This window comes from Plasmodium inui, assembly GCF_000524495.1.
Source record: "Plasmodium inui San Antonio 1 unplaced genomic scaffold supercont1.18, whole genome shotgun sequence".
In the NCBI taxonomy this organism is placed as follows: domain Eukaryota; phylum Apicomplexa; class Aconoidasida; order Haemosporida; family Plasmodiidae; genus Plasmodium; species Plasmodium inui.
In genome coordinates, this window is record NW_008481852.1 from 259,820 (window position 1) to 272,056 (window position 12,237).

The 12,237-nt window shown below is 48.1% G+C and overlaps 4 protein-coding genes across 4 annotated transcripts; 1 reads left to right on the forward strand and 3 right to left on the reverse strand.

The window, feature by feature from the left end:
* Window positions 1-197: 197 nt before the first annotated feature.
* Window positions 198-1,643, forward strand: C922_03921 (hypothetical protein; the record flags this gene model as incomplete). The annotated part of the gene is made up of 1 exon (XM_008819508.1): window positions 198-1,643. One exon carries the CDS (start codon window positions 198-200, stop codon window positions 1,641-1,643), a length of 1,446 nt encoding a protein of 481 aa, XP_008817730.1.
* Window positions 1,644-2,600: 957 nt separating this feature from the next.
* On the reverse strand, window positions 2,601-2,936 carry C922_03922 (50S ribosomal protein LP2; the record flags this gene model as incomplete). Its single annotated transcript, XM_008819509.1, has 1 exon — window positions 2,601-2,936. One exon carries the CDS (start codon window positions 2,934-2,936, stop codon window positions 2,601-2,603), a length of 336 nt encoding a protein of 111 aa, XP_008817731.1.
* A 2,232-nt stretch (window positions 2,937-5,168) lies between these two features.
* On the reverse strand, window positions 5,169-6,938 carry C922_03923 (asparagine synthase (glutamine-hydrolysing); the record flags this gene model as incomplete). The annotated part of the gene is made up of 1 exon (XM_008819510.1): window positions 5,169-6,938. The coding sequence occupies one exon, from the start codon at window positions 6,936-6,938 to the stop codon at window positions 5,169-5,171; it is 1,770 nt and encodes a 589-aa protein (XP_008817732.1).
* Window positions 6,939-9,448: 2,510 nt separating this feature from the next.
* C922_03924 (hypothetical protein) lies at window positions 9,449-12,001 on the reverse strand (the record flags this gene model as incomplete). The annotated part of the gene is made up of 1 exon (XM_008819511.1): window positions 9,449-12,001. The coding sequence occupies one exon, from the start codon at window positions 11,999-12,001 to the stop codon at window positions 9,449-9,451; it is 2,553 nt and encodes an 850-aa protein (XP_008817733.1).
* Between the last annotated feature and the right edge of the window lie 236 nt (window positions 12,002-12,237).

Here is a 12,237-nt window from a genome sequence, read left to right on the forward strand (position 1 = left end):
ATAAAGCGACGCGCCAATTGGCAGGAGCCGACACACGCCCATGTCACCGCCCTTTCTGTCTCTTTTCCAAGCATAGTTGTAGGGACAGAATACGCCTCTCCCATGATGTTTCTGTTTTGTTTTCTTTCTTCTCTCTCCTGAGGAAAAGAGAATCCCCCGAAGAGAACAACGCAAAGGTGAAATGACCCGCAATCCAGATGAACCCTCACAATGAGAGGATTCCCCACTTAGGGGGGAGCAGCCCGCCTCAGGGATTGATAGATCCCCCTCCGAAAAGGCTAGTACACAGAAGAAGGGAAACCCAAAGGAGCCAAACAGACAACATAACCAAAGAGAGGTACGCCCAGATCGGAGACAGAGTGGTTAAGATCACCTTCACCAGTGACAAAAAAAAAAGGAAGGAACAGAAAAAGAGGAAACAAATGAATATACTCATTAGCCAAAAAAGGAAGAAAAAAAATGAATTCGAAAAAAAAAAAAAGATGCTCCGCAAGATGAACAAGATTATTCAGACAGAACGGGAAAAAGGCAATGTGTACTTTTTACCAAAAAAATTTCGACAGAAAAAAAAAACCAAACGGAAGAAGCTTATCCTTCTCGAGAAGGAAGCAAAACAAAGTGTGTACAATGACTTACTCGAGGAAAATAAAAATGGACGTTCCGAGAGGGAACGCGAAGGGAGACTTCCACAAATGGAGGGATCGCAAAACTGTGGCAGGGAGGGGTACATAAAATTTATCGCTCGAAAAGCCAAGTGGAGGGCTATGATACCCACCCACTCTGCTAACTGTCCGTGGGGCCAACGGAAAAAGGAAGGAGGAAGGAGTCACGACGCATGCAATGGGCACCACGTGGAAGAAAGCCCAACTGGCACAACGGCTGATGCATCACAGATAGGTGAAGAAGTCGCCCGCCTGAGAAGGTTCCTTCTCCTGTGGGGTGGGAAGTTCCCAAGAGGGGGGCTGCTGAGAAGTGGGCCCGCCGAATCAGCTGCGAAGGGCGCGGTAAGGGTTCTCCCCCTTGAGGTACACTCCAAGACGGAGAAGCTAAATGGTCCTTCTCCATGCAAACACTCCGCTGACTCTACTGAGCCAGCACATGATCGGGGGGAGGACCTCCCCAACAGGGAAGAAATAAAAGAGTGCATCCTAAGAAGCGAAAAAATGATGAACTATATACAAAAAAGCAGAGTGGAAAAAAAAACCTACATTAACGACTATGTCGATCAGGAAATAACGGAGGAGCTAAACCATATGGTTAAATCATTTCTGGAGAAAATTTCCAAATCGCAGGAGAAACTACATTTAATGAGAAAAAAAAAGAAAAGGTACTACTTGGGGATGAGAGAGAGCTATAAGCATGTCTGTATTGACGAACCTAAGTTGGTTCTTCTCGCGCCGAACATTGAACCTATGATGAACGGAGTGTTTGACGATCAGGTGAATAAAATCATCTGTAAGTGTCGGGAGAAGGGAATACCTTTAGTCTATGCCTTAAGCAAGAACCTCTTGGGGAAGTGCATTAAGAAATCCAGGCAGAGCGTGATATGTATTGTGGACAACGACTCCTTCATACGGGAGTGCGACGCGATTGTGCGGCTGGCGAGGGCGCTCAGGCGGGATGCGCCAGTCAGCAGCAGTTAGGATCAGTTAAGACCACTTAGCACAAGTGACACGTCCGTTTGCTCCACTCTGAATGGGCCATGACTGGTTGGGGGCGGGTTCCGGCGTGGGGCTTGCGCGATTTGGCCCGCAGTTTTGCTCCCACGTCGCGACATAACCAAGTCACAATATCACGATATCACGACGTTTCTACGCCACTGCGTTATTGCACCACTACGTCTCTTTTCCGCTTCAACCCCACTCCACCTCATTGGGGGGCACACTCCTCGCCCACGCGCACGATGTAACAGTGGTCGGGAAGGGGGTGCACCTCTCTTCCATGAGCGAGCTCCTGATCAGCTTTTGTTCACTTCCCCAAGAGGAATTTTCCCTCGTGAGTTCATCCGGATGGTCATGTTTGTCCATTCTGTTCGCTTCTTCATTTTTATCTGCCATTTTGAAAGAATGATATGGTTGAAATTTCTTTTTCTCTTTCTTTTTCTTTTTTTTTTTTCCTTTCCTAGTCGTCCTTTTGGATGGAAAAAATTCCGATCCATGTTCGTGCGCCTTGAAATACACATATGCAGTTGCGAATGTGCAGCGCAGTAGGCATGAAAGGGTTGTGTAGCCACATGGTTGGCCGATGGAGAATGGTAGGAAAAAAAAAAAAAAAAACAAAGAAGGAAAGATAAAAGCAGTAGAGAGAATAGAAAGCATAACAGGCTAAGCAGAAAGAACACACACAATGCGCAGAGCAGAAGGACGATAAAATAAGATGCGCTGTGGGGAACAGCAGAAAATGCTGTGCAATAAAAGGAAAGACTAAGCTATATATCCACGCGCACCTCGGCAAAGCGCATCAAAGGGGTAGAGAGATTCTTCTGCTCCGGTTGCCAGTTCACGCGGGGGGATACCACGAAGGAGAAGGACGCGTAGATATCACTACACCTACGGTATACACACACATATAACTCGCTCAACCGAAGGGGCGCTGAATGTTTAACCAAAGAGCGAAAATCCTAAGTCATCTTCCTCTTCTTCTTCCTCTTCCTTCTTCTCTTCCTTCTTTTCCTCCGCCTTCACAGCACCCGTATCAGCTGTTGCCACCGCGGCAGCTCCTCCTCCACCACCACCAATATTCTGTAACTTCTTCATTCCCTCCGAAATTAACTCATGGTAGCATTTTCCATTTAGTGAGTTCATCAGATTTGTTAGTACATCGTCCTCTACTCCTGCGTTGACTGCACTCAGGACCTTCTTCACTTCCTTTGCAGTTGGGTTTTCATTTCCTCCCAAAATGCACATAAGGTACGCCGCGACGTATTTCATTGCCATTTTGATAACAGGAGCTGCGTCAGAGAGGGAACAGGGAAGATGCAAAGCGAAAAGGCAAAATGTGCTCACCGCTGAATGATTAATAGGAGTGAGGCGGATGTATGAAGACGATGCAGGCAGCCCCCAAGATCATCCCTTTATGCGGGGGGAGCGGCCCACTCCTCTGCGCAGTGGCACAGTCACGTGGGGAAGGTCACAATGGTACAGCTGTACTTCTCCACTTCACTCTTGGCGATAGTCCATTTGGCGCCAATCGGTTTGACGCCAATCGGTTTGACGCCAGTCGATTTGACGCGGATCCGCGGGAACTCCCACGTACTCACGAATACATTCGGGCATACGCTTCTGTATGCCGCGCGCCTGACGCACTTGATCTCTGCTTACCTTTTTGCAGTTACAGTTAAGTTTTTTCTTCCCAAAGTGGCAAAGCAAAAATGGCGCAAACAGTGTGATGAAAAATGCCGTAACAATGAGCACAGGCGAAAACACAGATTGGTTTCCTCTCTATCTCTGCAGCTATTGCTGTTGGGTGAAGTGGAGAAGGAAAAAAAAAAATGTTACAATGTGGAAACCTTCCGATGAGCAAAAAAAAAGGTACTTGAAATAATTCCGTTAGGTAAAAATTGCACAGTGTTTTTTTTTTTTCTGCTAAGTTGCGAAAGGAGCGTTGACATTTGTTTGCACGTGGCGTAAAAAAAGAAAAATGAAAAAACGAAGCAGGAGCAGAGCCTCCATATGAAATGCGTACTAAGCGCAAGCGGGATTTACCAAAACTGAGGGAAACGCCTCCTCAGTGCTGCGATGGGCATATGAATCTGCCTCAGTGCCTGCGCGAAGATGCCACGTAACTGGTACGCACCCCAATTGACAACTCTTTGTCAGTCTTCCATGCTACTCTTCGGTACGGTTCGGAACTCTTCCGGACTGTTTACTTTTTCCCCATCGGGTGAACGGCCAAGTAGCTTCCCTCTCCACGGCATGTACCTACGGCATACACAACAAGCGTAGAAAGGGTAAAATGCGTGAAATGCACATCACCCCGGCATACCCACAACTGACATACATATAGTATATACATGCATCATATTCCCATAGGATGGCAAAATATAAAAAAAAAAAAAAAAAAAACGGATCCAGTTCGGTTCCCCCCCTGCGAAAAGATTGTTGGCAAACTTCTGCGCAGCGGTGAGAAGCGAACAAGAAACGGGATCCCACCACTGAGGGAAGCTTAAACAAATTAAGAAGAAAAAGAGGTATGCACCATTTTTTTTCCCCTCACTACCAATCGTAGTGTTCAAAGTGCAGTCGACGGGGATGCCTCGAAAAAATTGTGGTAATCAAACGAGGTGCGCAAAGATTGTAAAGCGTTTTTTTTTTTCTCTCTCTCTACTTTACGGACGTGTTGGCAAAAATGGAAGCACGCTCGGGGGAGTGGTGAATTCATCAACGCACTTTGGAATTTTCTAAGCAAAAGCAGCATACCGTGGATGAAAAGGAAAAGAAGCATGCTACGTATTTCTATGTACCTCTTTGTATATCTATGTATCTTTTTCTGTTTATCCCCATGGGTTACGCAAAATATGATTAAATCGCCTGAACGAGTCAGGTAAAAAAAAAAAAAAAAAATTTTGCTACTTTTTCGAGGAAAGCCCATCGATGGGAGAAACACCCCGCTCGTTTTTCTGCAGAAAAGGCTTTCCCTACCTTTATTGCATAAGTAGGCCACGAAACCAGTGCGCAGATAATTTTGCTTCACCAGCGGAGCATCGAACATGCCCTGCAATCTGTGCAATTCCCGCTTCCCCAAGTGACAAACGGCAAAGTAACCCAAATTAAATTGTTCCCACAGCGGGTAGGAGGAAAAAGTTCAGGCAGGCAAAACGGTTAAAAAGGAAGAAAAAAAAAAAAAGTCCACCCGGTTGGGTTTGTACAAACATGCTTCTTACCATTCAGGTAAAAATTAAAGTACGCCACATGTTTAGGGAAGAGAAAGGGGTGGTGGCTGATCCATCCACGTTTTTTTCGCAGTGCATACATTTTGCGTCTGTGCGTCCCTCCTTTTATGTTGCACCGTTCCGAGGATCTACATATATGGCTACGTAGTGGTGATTGGAAAGAGGGGATCCCCTGCAGGAGTAGACGGTTTGCATATGTAGCCACTCCACGCAGTCATAACAAGTAGGGCGCTTCCACCTAGAAGTTGGTGCGAACTGACCAATTTTTGCTGACCAATCAACTTGCGCCTGTGAGAAGCGCCCTGCTCTCATCGTCGGGCAGCTGGACGGGCTTGACGTCGGAGAATTGCTTCGCGCTGTGGTGCACGCCGAGGACGGACCTGCCCGACTGATCTGGGTTCTGCTTAAAGGACGCATCCCATTCTACCGCCTTGTTGGACGAGCAGGCGATAGAGGACCCCTCCGGGACCGACTCCTGCGCACACTGTTCTGGGAAGCACTCAGAGAAAATGCAGCGGTACAAGTAGGCCTCCTTCGTCTTGGGAGTATTATATGGAAATAAAAACGGTGCGCGTGAAAATTGCGTATCCGAAATTTTACTCTCGGCGTACTCCTTCAAACCATCAATCCAATTGTAGCCAACCCCATCGGAAAACTGCTCCTTTTGTCTGTACAAGATATGGTCAGGCAGATAGCCAGCGAAAGCGCGCCTTAGAATGTCCTTTTCTATATGTCCCTCTGAACACATTTTTTCTTTCGGATCAATATTCATGACTACGTTTAAGAGATCCAGATCGAGAAAGGGAACCCGCGCTTCGATCCCGAATGCCATGGTCGATTTGTTTGCCCTCAAACAGTCATACATATGCAGATCATGCACCTTCCTTTGTAACTCGCGGTGAAACTCCTCCCGGTTAGGAGCCTTGTGAAAGTAGAGGTAGCCTCCAAAGATTTCGTCCGCTCCTTCTCCACTTAGAACCATTTTCACGCAACTGCTTTTGATCAGCCTCGAAAGGATGTACATCGGGGTGGAAGCACGGATCGTCGTGATGTCGTACGTCTCTATGTGGTATATGACGTCGTGAAGAGAGTCGACTCCCTCCTCCACGGTGAAGTGGAACTCCGTGTGGTGGCTCCCAAGAAAATTTGCAACTTCCCTTGCGGCCTTCAGGTCGGGCGAGTTACGCAGCCCGATGGAGAAACTCTTAAGCTGGAAGGACTCGGCGGGGCGATTCCCATAGTTTTCTTCGTTGCTGAGGTGAGATGGGCTATCAGTTGCCCGATGATTTGCCGGCTGTGTTGCACCCGCCTCGCTTTCCCCCCCGTGGATCTTCTTCAAATGTCTGGAAATTATCGATGCCACGATGGAGGAGTCCAGCCCCCCGGAGAGAAGCACTCCGAAGGGTACGTCCCCCATGAGCCTCTTTACCACGGCCTTCTCCAGGTGCACTCGAATCTGTTCCAAGTCAGCTTTATTGTTAGGAATGGCAGAAGTTAGATCCCACCAATTGGGATTAAAGTAGCGAATAAACTCTCCCTTATTTTTGCAGTTGATGTAGTAATGTCCAGGAGGAAAGTTAACATACCTAACGCAGCTACCCTTTAGTGCTTTGAACTCTGAGGCGAACCAGATGGACCCATCAGATGCGTATCCTACATAGAGAGGACAAACCCCTATGGGATCTCTAAACGCGAAGAAGGTGTTCTTCTTTTTGTCACTTATAACTCCAGAGAAAATCCCGTTCAGCATGGATGGCATTTTATCTCTATATTTCTTGTACAAGTTCGGAATGACTGCACAGTCAGATTGGCTAATCAGACTTTTTATGATGTCTTCTGGAAGGAGCTTTCGCAGCTCCATGTGGTTGTAGATCTCTCCGTTTATTGTCAGACATATTTCCTTGGCGTCATCATAGAGGGGCTGATGACCCGAGAGGACGTCCACAATGGCCAGCCTCTCGTGCGCCAGCACGTTGGTCGTTCCGTCCTCATTCTCTTCGATCACGATTCCGTTCCAGTCGGGGCCCCGGTGCCTCAGCCTGTGCATAGAAGTGGTGATTAGAAGCAGCGTATTAGCGGTGTGTTCGCGGCGGAAGTGGCGCGGGATTGTGCTCACTCATTGGCACACCCCTGCGCAGGGGGGAAAATCCCTTTTAGGCCATCTGAAAGATGAAGAGGGCCTCAGAAAAAAGTATCAAATGGAATGCTACGCCAGGGAAGCACTCCCCCATGGACCTTTATCAAATCATTTGCATAGGACCACAGACGGTTGGTGGATGCAAAAGTATTCACTCGTTTAGGCAGAGGAACGGAAGAGTGTCATGTCCACTGGTTCGATTGTCTGATTGACAACATAGTTGACGAGTGGGGGGAGCAAAAGAGGAGCCTACTCTCCTTTTTCCAGAGGATGCACCATTACATTTGTCCATATGGACATAAACAAGCACATCTACACCTGTGTCCCCTCTCCCCTTTTTGTGGAATGCCAACTCTGTTCCATTCAGAACCCACGCCCGAACAGGAACGAAGAACGTGTTAGAGAAAAGGCGAACAAGGGTTAACTGCCCCCACTAATGCACCACAACCGTTGTATGCCCCTCTACAGTGCATGGACACGCAATGAAGAGATGTTCACTCGAAGAACCGTGGATCGGCCAGGACTCGTCGCTCGGTCACTACTTCTTTGACAGCTCCAGGGCCTTCCTGCGCAGTCGGTGCCTTTCAATGGACGAGTGGAAAATGGCTAGGATGCCGCACATGGTTGGAGTCAATTCGCTTTATTAACGACGTCGCAGGAGAGTGATCCTTCTTTAACAAATCCGTAAGTATGTAAAGCTGCCGTTGCAGTTGCAGTTGCGGGTTCGTGTTAAGTCGGTTGCCCTTAAAAGGGAGTTTTTTTTTTTCTTTTTTTTTCTTTTGAGGGGGTTAAAATGAACTTTGTTTTTTTCGCGAAGAGGGGCAGACTTTTTTTCTATTTTTTTTTTCTAAGTCGATAGCCTTTTCCGATTTATTTTTTTCCGATAATAAGTGGGATAGCCTTTTTCGATTTTTTTTTTTTTTTTCCCATTTTGGCTTGTCAGGAGTTCCTTCCGGTGTTATGTCCATCGAACTGGTGTGTTAATGAAGAGATGAAAACGTTGGAGAAGCGGGCCGTTAGATGGACGTATGCCCGGTAGTTTGCCTGCGGCCCAGGGGTTTGATTAGCATATGCCTCCGCTTTATTAGAAGTAGCAGCACCTTTTGTATGCTCTTCCTGTGGTAGCTAAGCGCACTCAGCAGGGTTCTCCGCATCGTTGCATACCTGGGTTCACCGTTTTTTGTTTTTTTTTTTAATTTATTTTTAATTTATCTTTAAATTTATCTTTAATTTATTTTTTATAATTTATATTTTGTAATTTATATTTTAATTTTAATTTAATTTTTTTTTTTTTATTTTTTCTTTTCCACTCGTTGTGCTTCGCCGCGCTGCTTTTTGCCGGATTGAAGAAGGGGCCCCCCCTGTAACAAAGCTTCGTACAAAAGTCGGCCAACTGGTATTTTCCCCTTTTCTGCTTCCGCATCGCACGCATAAGGGTGAACCGCTCTTCACTAATGTCGCAAAATGAAACGCGCGCTTTGTTCCCCGCGCAATCAGTTAAGAGAGCACTCATTCCGCAAAACGGTAATCCACGCCGACACGGGGATGATGGCTCACTTCTATGCATTCTTCCTCAAACGAACTCACCCTTCACCTGCACATGGTCAGGAAAAACAATGGGCCCCTCCATCCCGAAGGAACCATTTCAACATGATGATAACATAACCCAGCTCATCCGAAAGACATAAATCATGAGGATAATCCTACATGCATCACAATCTGATTGAAATGGTTCCCAAGGGGAATGAACATAGGCAGGTGGGTAGGCAAGTGGATATAGGGGGGATAGAACGGATCCAACCCTAACAAAGGGGCTCCAACGGGGGGTCGCTAACAGGTGAAGGTATTATATTCCGACGTGTAATCACACAGGGGCTACTTCATTCCCCACTGGGTTGTCCCTCCGGGGGAGCATCCGTCGCTGTGTCGCGCAAGCCCGTTGTTGTAGCTGATTGTTTAACGGTGAGGACGGCTCGGAGTGTGTCTGGGGGGGTAACCTTCGCGAGGCGCACATGTTCTCAGTTTATCTGTCACCTTAGGAGATGCCATCACGGCCGTTTGTATTGCCTCCACGTTTTAAGAGAGTGCCGCGGTTAATTTGTCCCTGGGCCGGTGTACCTCTGCATGCATGTGGGTGGCCCTCTGAGGGCCCGCCCCGCCGACGCAGAAGCCAAATCGTTGCAGTGTTACCAAACAGGGGGGGGTGAAAATCGGTTCACAAAAAAATCGCAAATGGTCCTACACGCAAGTGCGTGCGTGAGCATTCGCGGAACTATGGAGGGGGAGGTTTTTTAGGAAAAAAAGAAGAAAAAAAAACATGCTCAGTGGAGGGGCAGGGCAGTTACAAAACAGGGTGATAACTGTTGAGGGTTTTTTTTTCTCTCTCCCTCTCTTTTTTCCATTTTTTTTCCTCCTTTTTGCTAGCCCCCCTGAGGGGGGTCCCCCATGGGCGGGTCCTCCACAGGGACATCATTCCGAATGGCGCAGAAAAAGATACAGTGGTACTGCACCTGCATCATGGAGTCAACATTGGTCGTATAATAATTGTCTATCCATTCAATCTCCACAAAAGTGAACCACTTCGAAATGATGAGTTCAATTTCTTCCCAGGACAACTCGATGGAGAGTTCATTCGTCATTTCAGAGTAGTGGTAGAGGAGAGGACCGACGTTACACCATAGAGAGTTTGGCTTTAAAATGTTGGCAAAGGTTCGAATGTACAAGAAGATATTTTTCGCTGTATCTATGAAGAAACAGGTGAGAACTGCGTCAAAGGATCCTCTCTCTTTGTCATAAACTTCGATCAGTTCACCTGCACACATGGAAAAGTCGGTACTTAGGATGGCCTTATTGTAGGTATTTATATCTGGGACCGTTACAGCTTTGAGGTGGTCGTCTCTTTTTTTCCGGTTCAATGTGTTCAGGCAATAGGGTTGGATTTTTAGAGAATCCTTTTCATTGTAGTAGTTTAGGATAAAGTTCGATGCAAGGAGCATGAAGTAGGAAAATTCATTCCCTTGACTTCTATACCCTTTTTTTGCTACTTCGTATGGAAGCCTTCCCAATCCTGATCCTGGACAGAGAACCTTGGGGACATACGTATCTGTTATGGGCACATATTTATCCAGACTTTTTAGCATCGGTTCGTATGCACCATCTCTTTCGTGTTTTCCTTCCATGGACCAGTCGCGAACGAACTGTCTCAGTGTACTTCTCACTTTGCTCATGTTTTGTAGCAGGTTGTATTCGTCGAGCGTGGGGCTGTACGCGCTTGTGATTCGACGCCCGGGGGGGACGTGCTCGCCCTGGAGTGGGGTTCCACTCGGGGGGGCTCCAGTGGGGGGATCCCTACTTGGGGGAGCACTATTTGGAGTACCCCCAACATTCGCTTCCCTATCTGGCGCAGCGGTCTCCCCCCGTGGCTCGTCGTTCGCGCCCCACTCACCAAGCCGCATCTCCTCCGGCGGGCTATCCAGGCGGGGAAACGCGTACTCGCTGTGATGCTTGCGGTGGTCCGCGAGGTAGGCTTCGTGGTTCACTTCGCCGTTCGATTGCCCCTTCGATTCGCCGCTTGACTGGCCCTTCACTTCGCCGCCCCCATGGAGGATATCTTCCGATTTCCCCTTCCCGTTGGGAATGTCCGCCTCTTCCTTCTCCTGTCTTTTATGATACTGCCTGTTGTAGTGCTCCGGGAAGGGCAGGCTCTTTCTCGGCTCCTCCTTGAGCTGTTCGTCAGGGCATACCCCGTGTGACTGCTCCGGGGGGGAGTGATCCCCTTTTTGTTTTCCTCCCCCTTGTTGTTTTGCTCCTCCATGGGATTTCCCCCCTTCTTCCTCAGGAAACAACGATGAACTGCTCAAAAGATTGGCACCTGTTTCATCCTTATGGTGGGTTGCCCTGCCGGTGGAGTAACCGACGTCCAGATAATCTACCGACGTGGACCGCTCCAGATTCAGCTCAAGCTCAATCTGAATCTCCCTGGAGATCCCTTGGTTCTCTTTGGCACTCATTAACTTAGATCTGATTTCTTTTAGTATAACGATGGGGTTATCTTTACAGAGCAACCTTGCATCTAAGTTGTGCCAGTTATACTCCCGATCGATCTTCTCCTTCTCCTCCTCAGTTAAATGGTCCAATATTTCATTTATGGTGTATTCCTCCCGGGGGATTCTTTTGCCCCATTTGCTGCGTTTGGCCCGCTTGCTCCGTTGGATGCTCTTCTTTCTCGTTTTCCCCTGGGCGGTCTTCTCCTCTCCATCGACGCTGCTTCTTCCGTCGGAGTGGCCCTCCTCAGCGTTGCTACTGTAGGTGGCATCCTCCGTGCCGCTCCGAACGCTTCCAATCCTTGCAACGCTTTCTCCATTTCTCTCCTCCCCGTCGCTGGAAGAGTCCTCCACGATGACCATGTCCCCGCGTTGATCCGTGTGTGCCAGGAGGTGCAAAATGATATGAGTTGAAATCTGGGGAAGAAGAATGTTTAAAATAAAAAAATAGTTATTCAGGACGGCCAGGTACATTTTGTACAATTTGCAGTAAATCGATTCTGTGAGGAGAGTCTTCTCCTCGTGCGTCAGGGAAGACACGTTTCTATAGATCCTGAGCAGTTCGTAGAAGCAATATTTTTTGTAATACAAGAAAGAGAAGCAGACGTTGCAGAAGTGCCTTTCCTCTTCGTCGCCCAGCATGTCTGTGTTGTCCTGGGTACAGTCTTCTCTGCGATAGTCGCTCTTGTCAGGGGCGCTCCTCCCAGGGCTGCTCCTTCCGGGCGAACCAGCACAGATGCACTCGCCGTTTGATTCCTCCCTGCGTGGGAGACCCCCCCCTGAGCAACTCTTCCCACTGGGGTTACATCCCTCCACTGCCAAACCGAACAAATTGGAGTTATTTCCCACTGCGACTTCGGATCCCCCCGAATGTCCGCAGTGTCCTGCTAACGAATTCGCCTCATTTTCGTCATCTGTACCACTCGCCATTCTGGCATGCTAGGCGGCGACGCGACAACGGGGTTGGGGCATGTCTGCCCGGCGCTTCTCCAGAGTAGCTCCTTGCCGCAGATCTAACCGGGAACATCCAGTGAAGTGTCTTCACCACCCCCCGGACGAAAAATTTTCCCCCCTTGTGCGTGACTCCCACAGGTGGGAGGAGAAAGGAAAGGCGAACGAATGAAAAAAAAAAAACGGCTAAATGGAGAGGGACACGACACAACGGT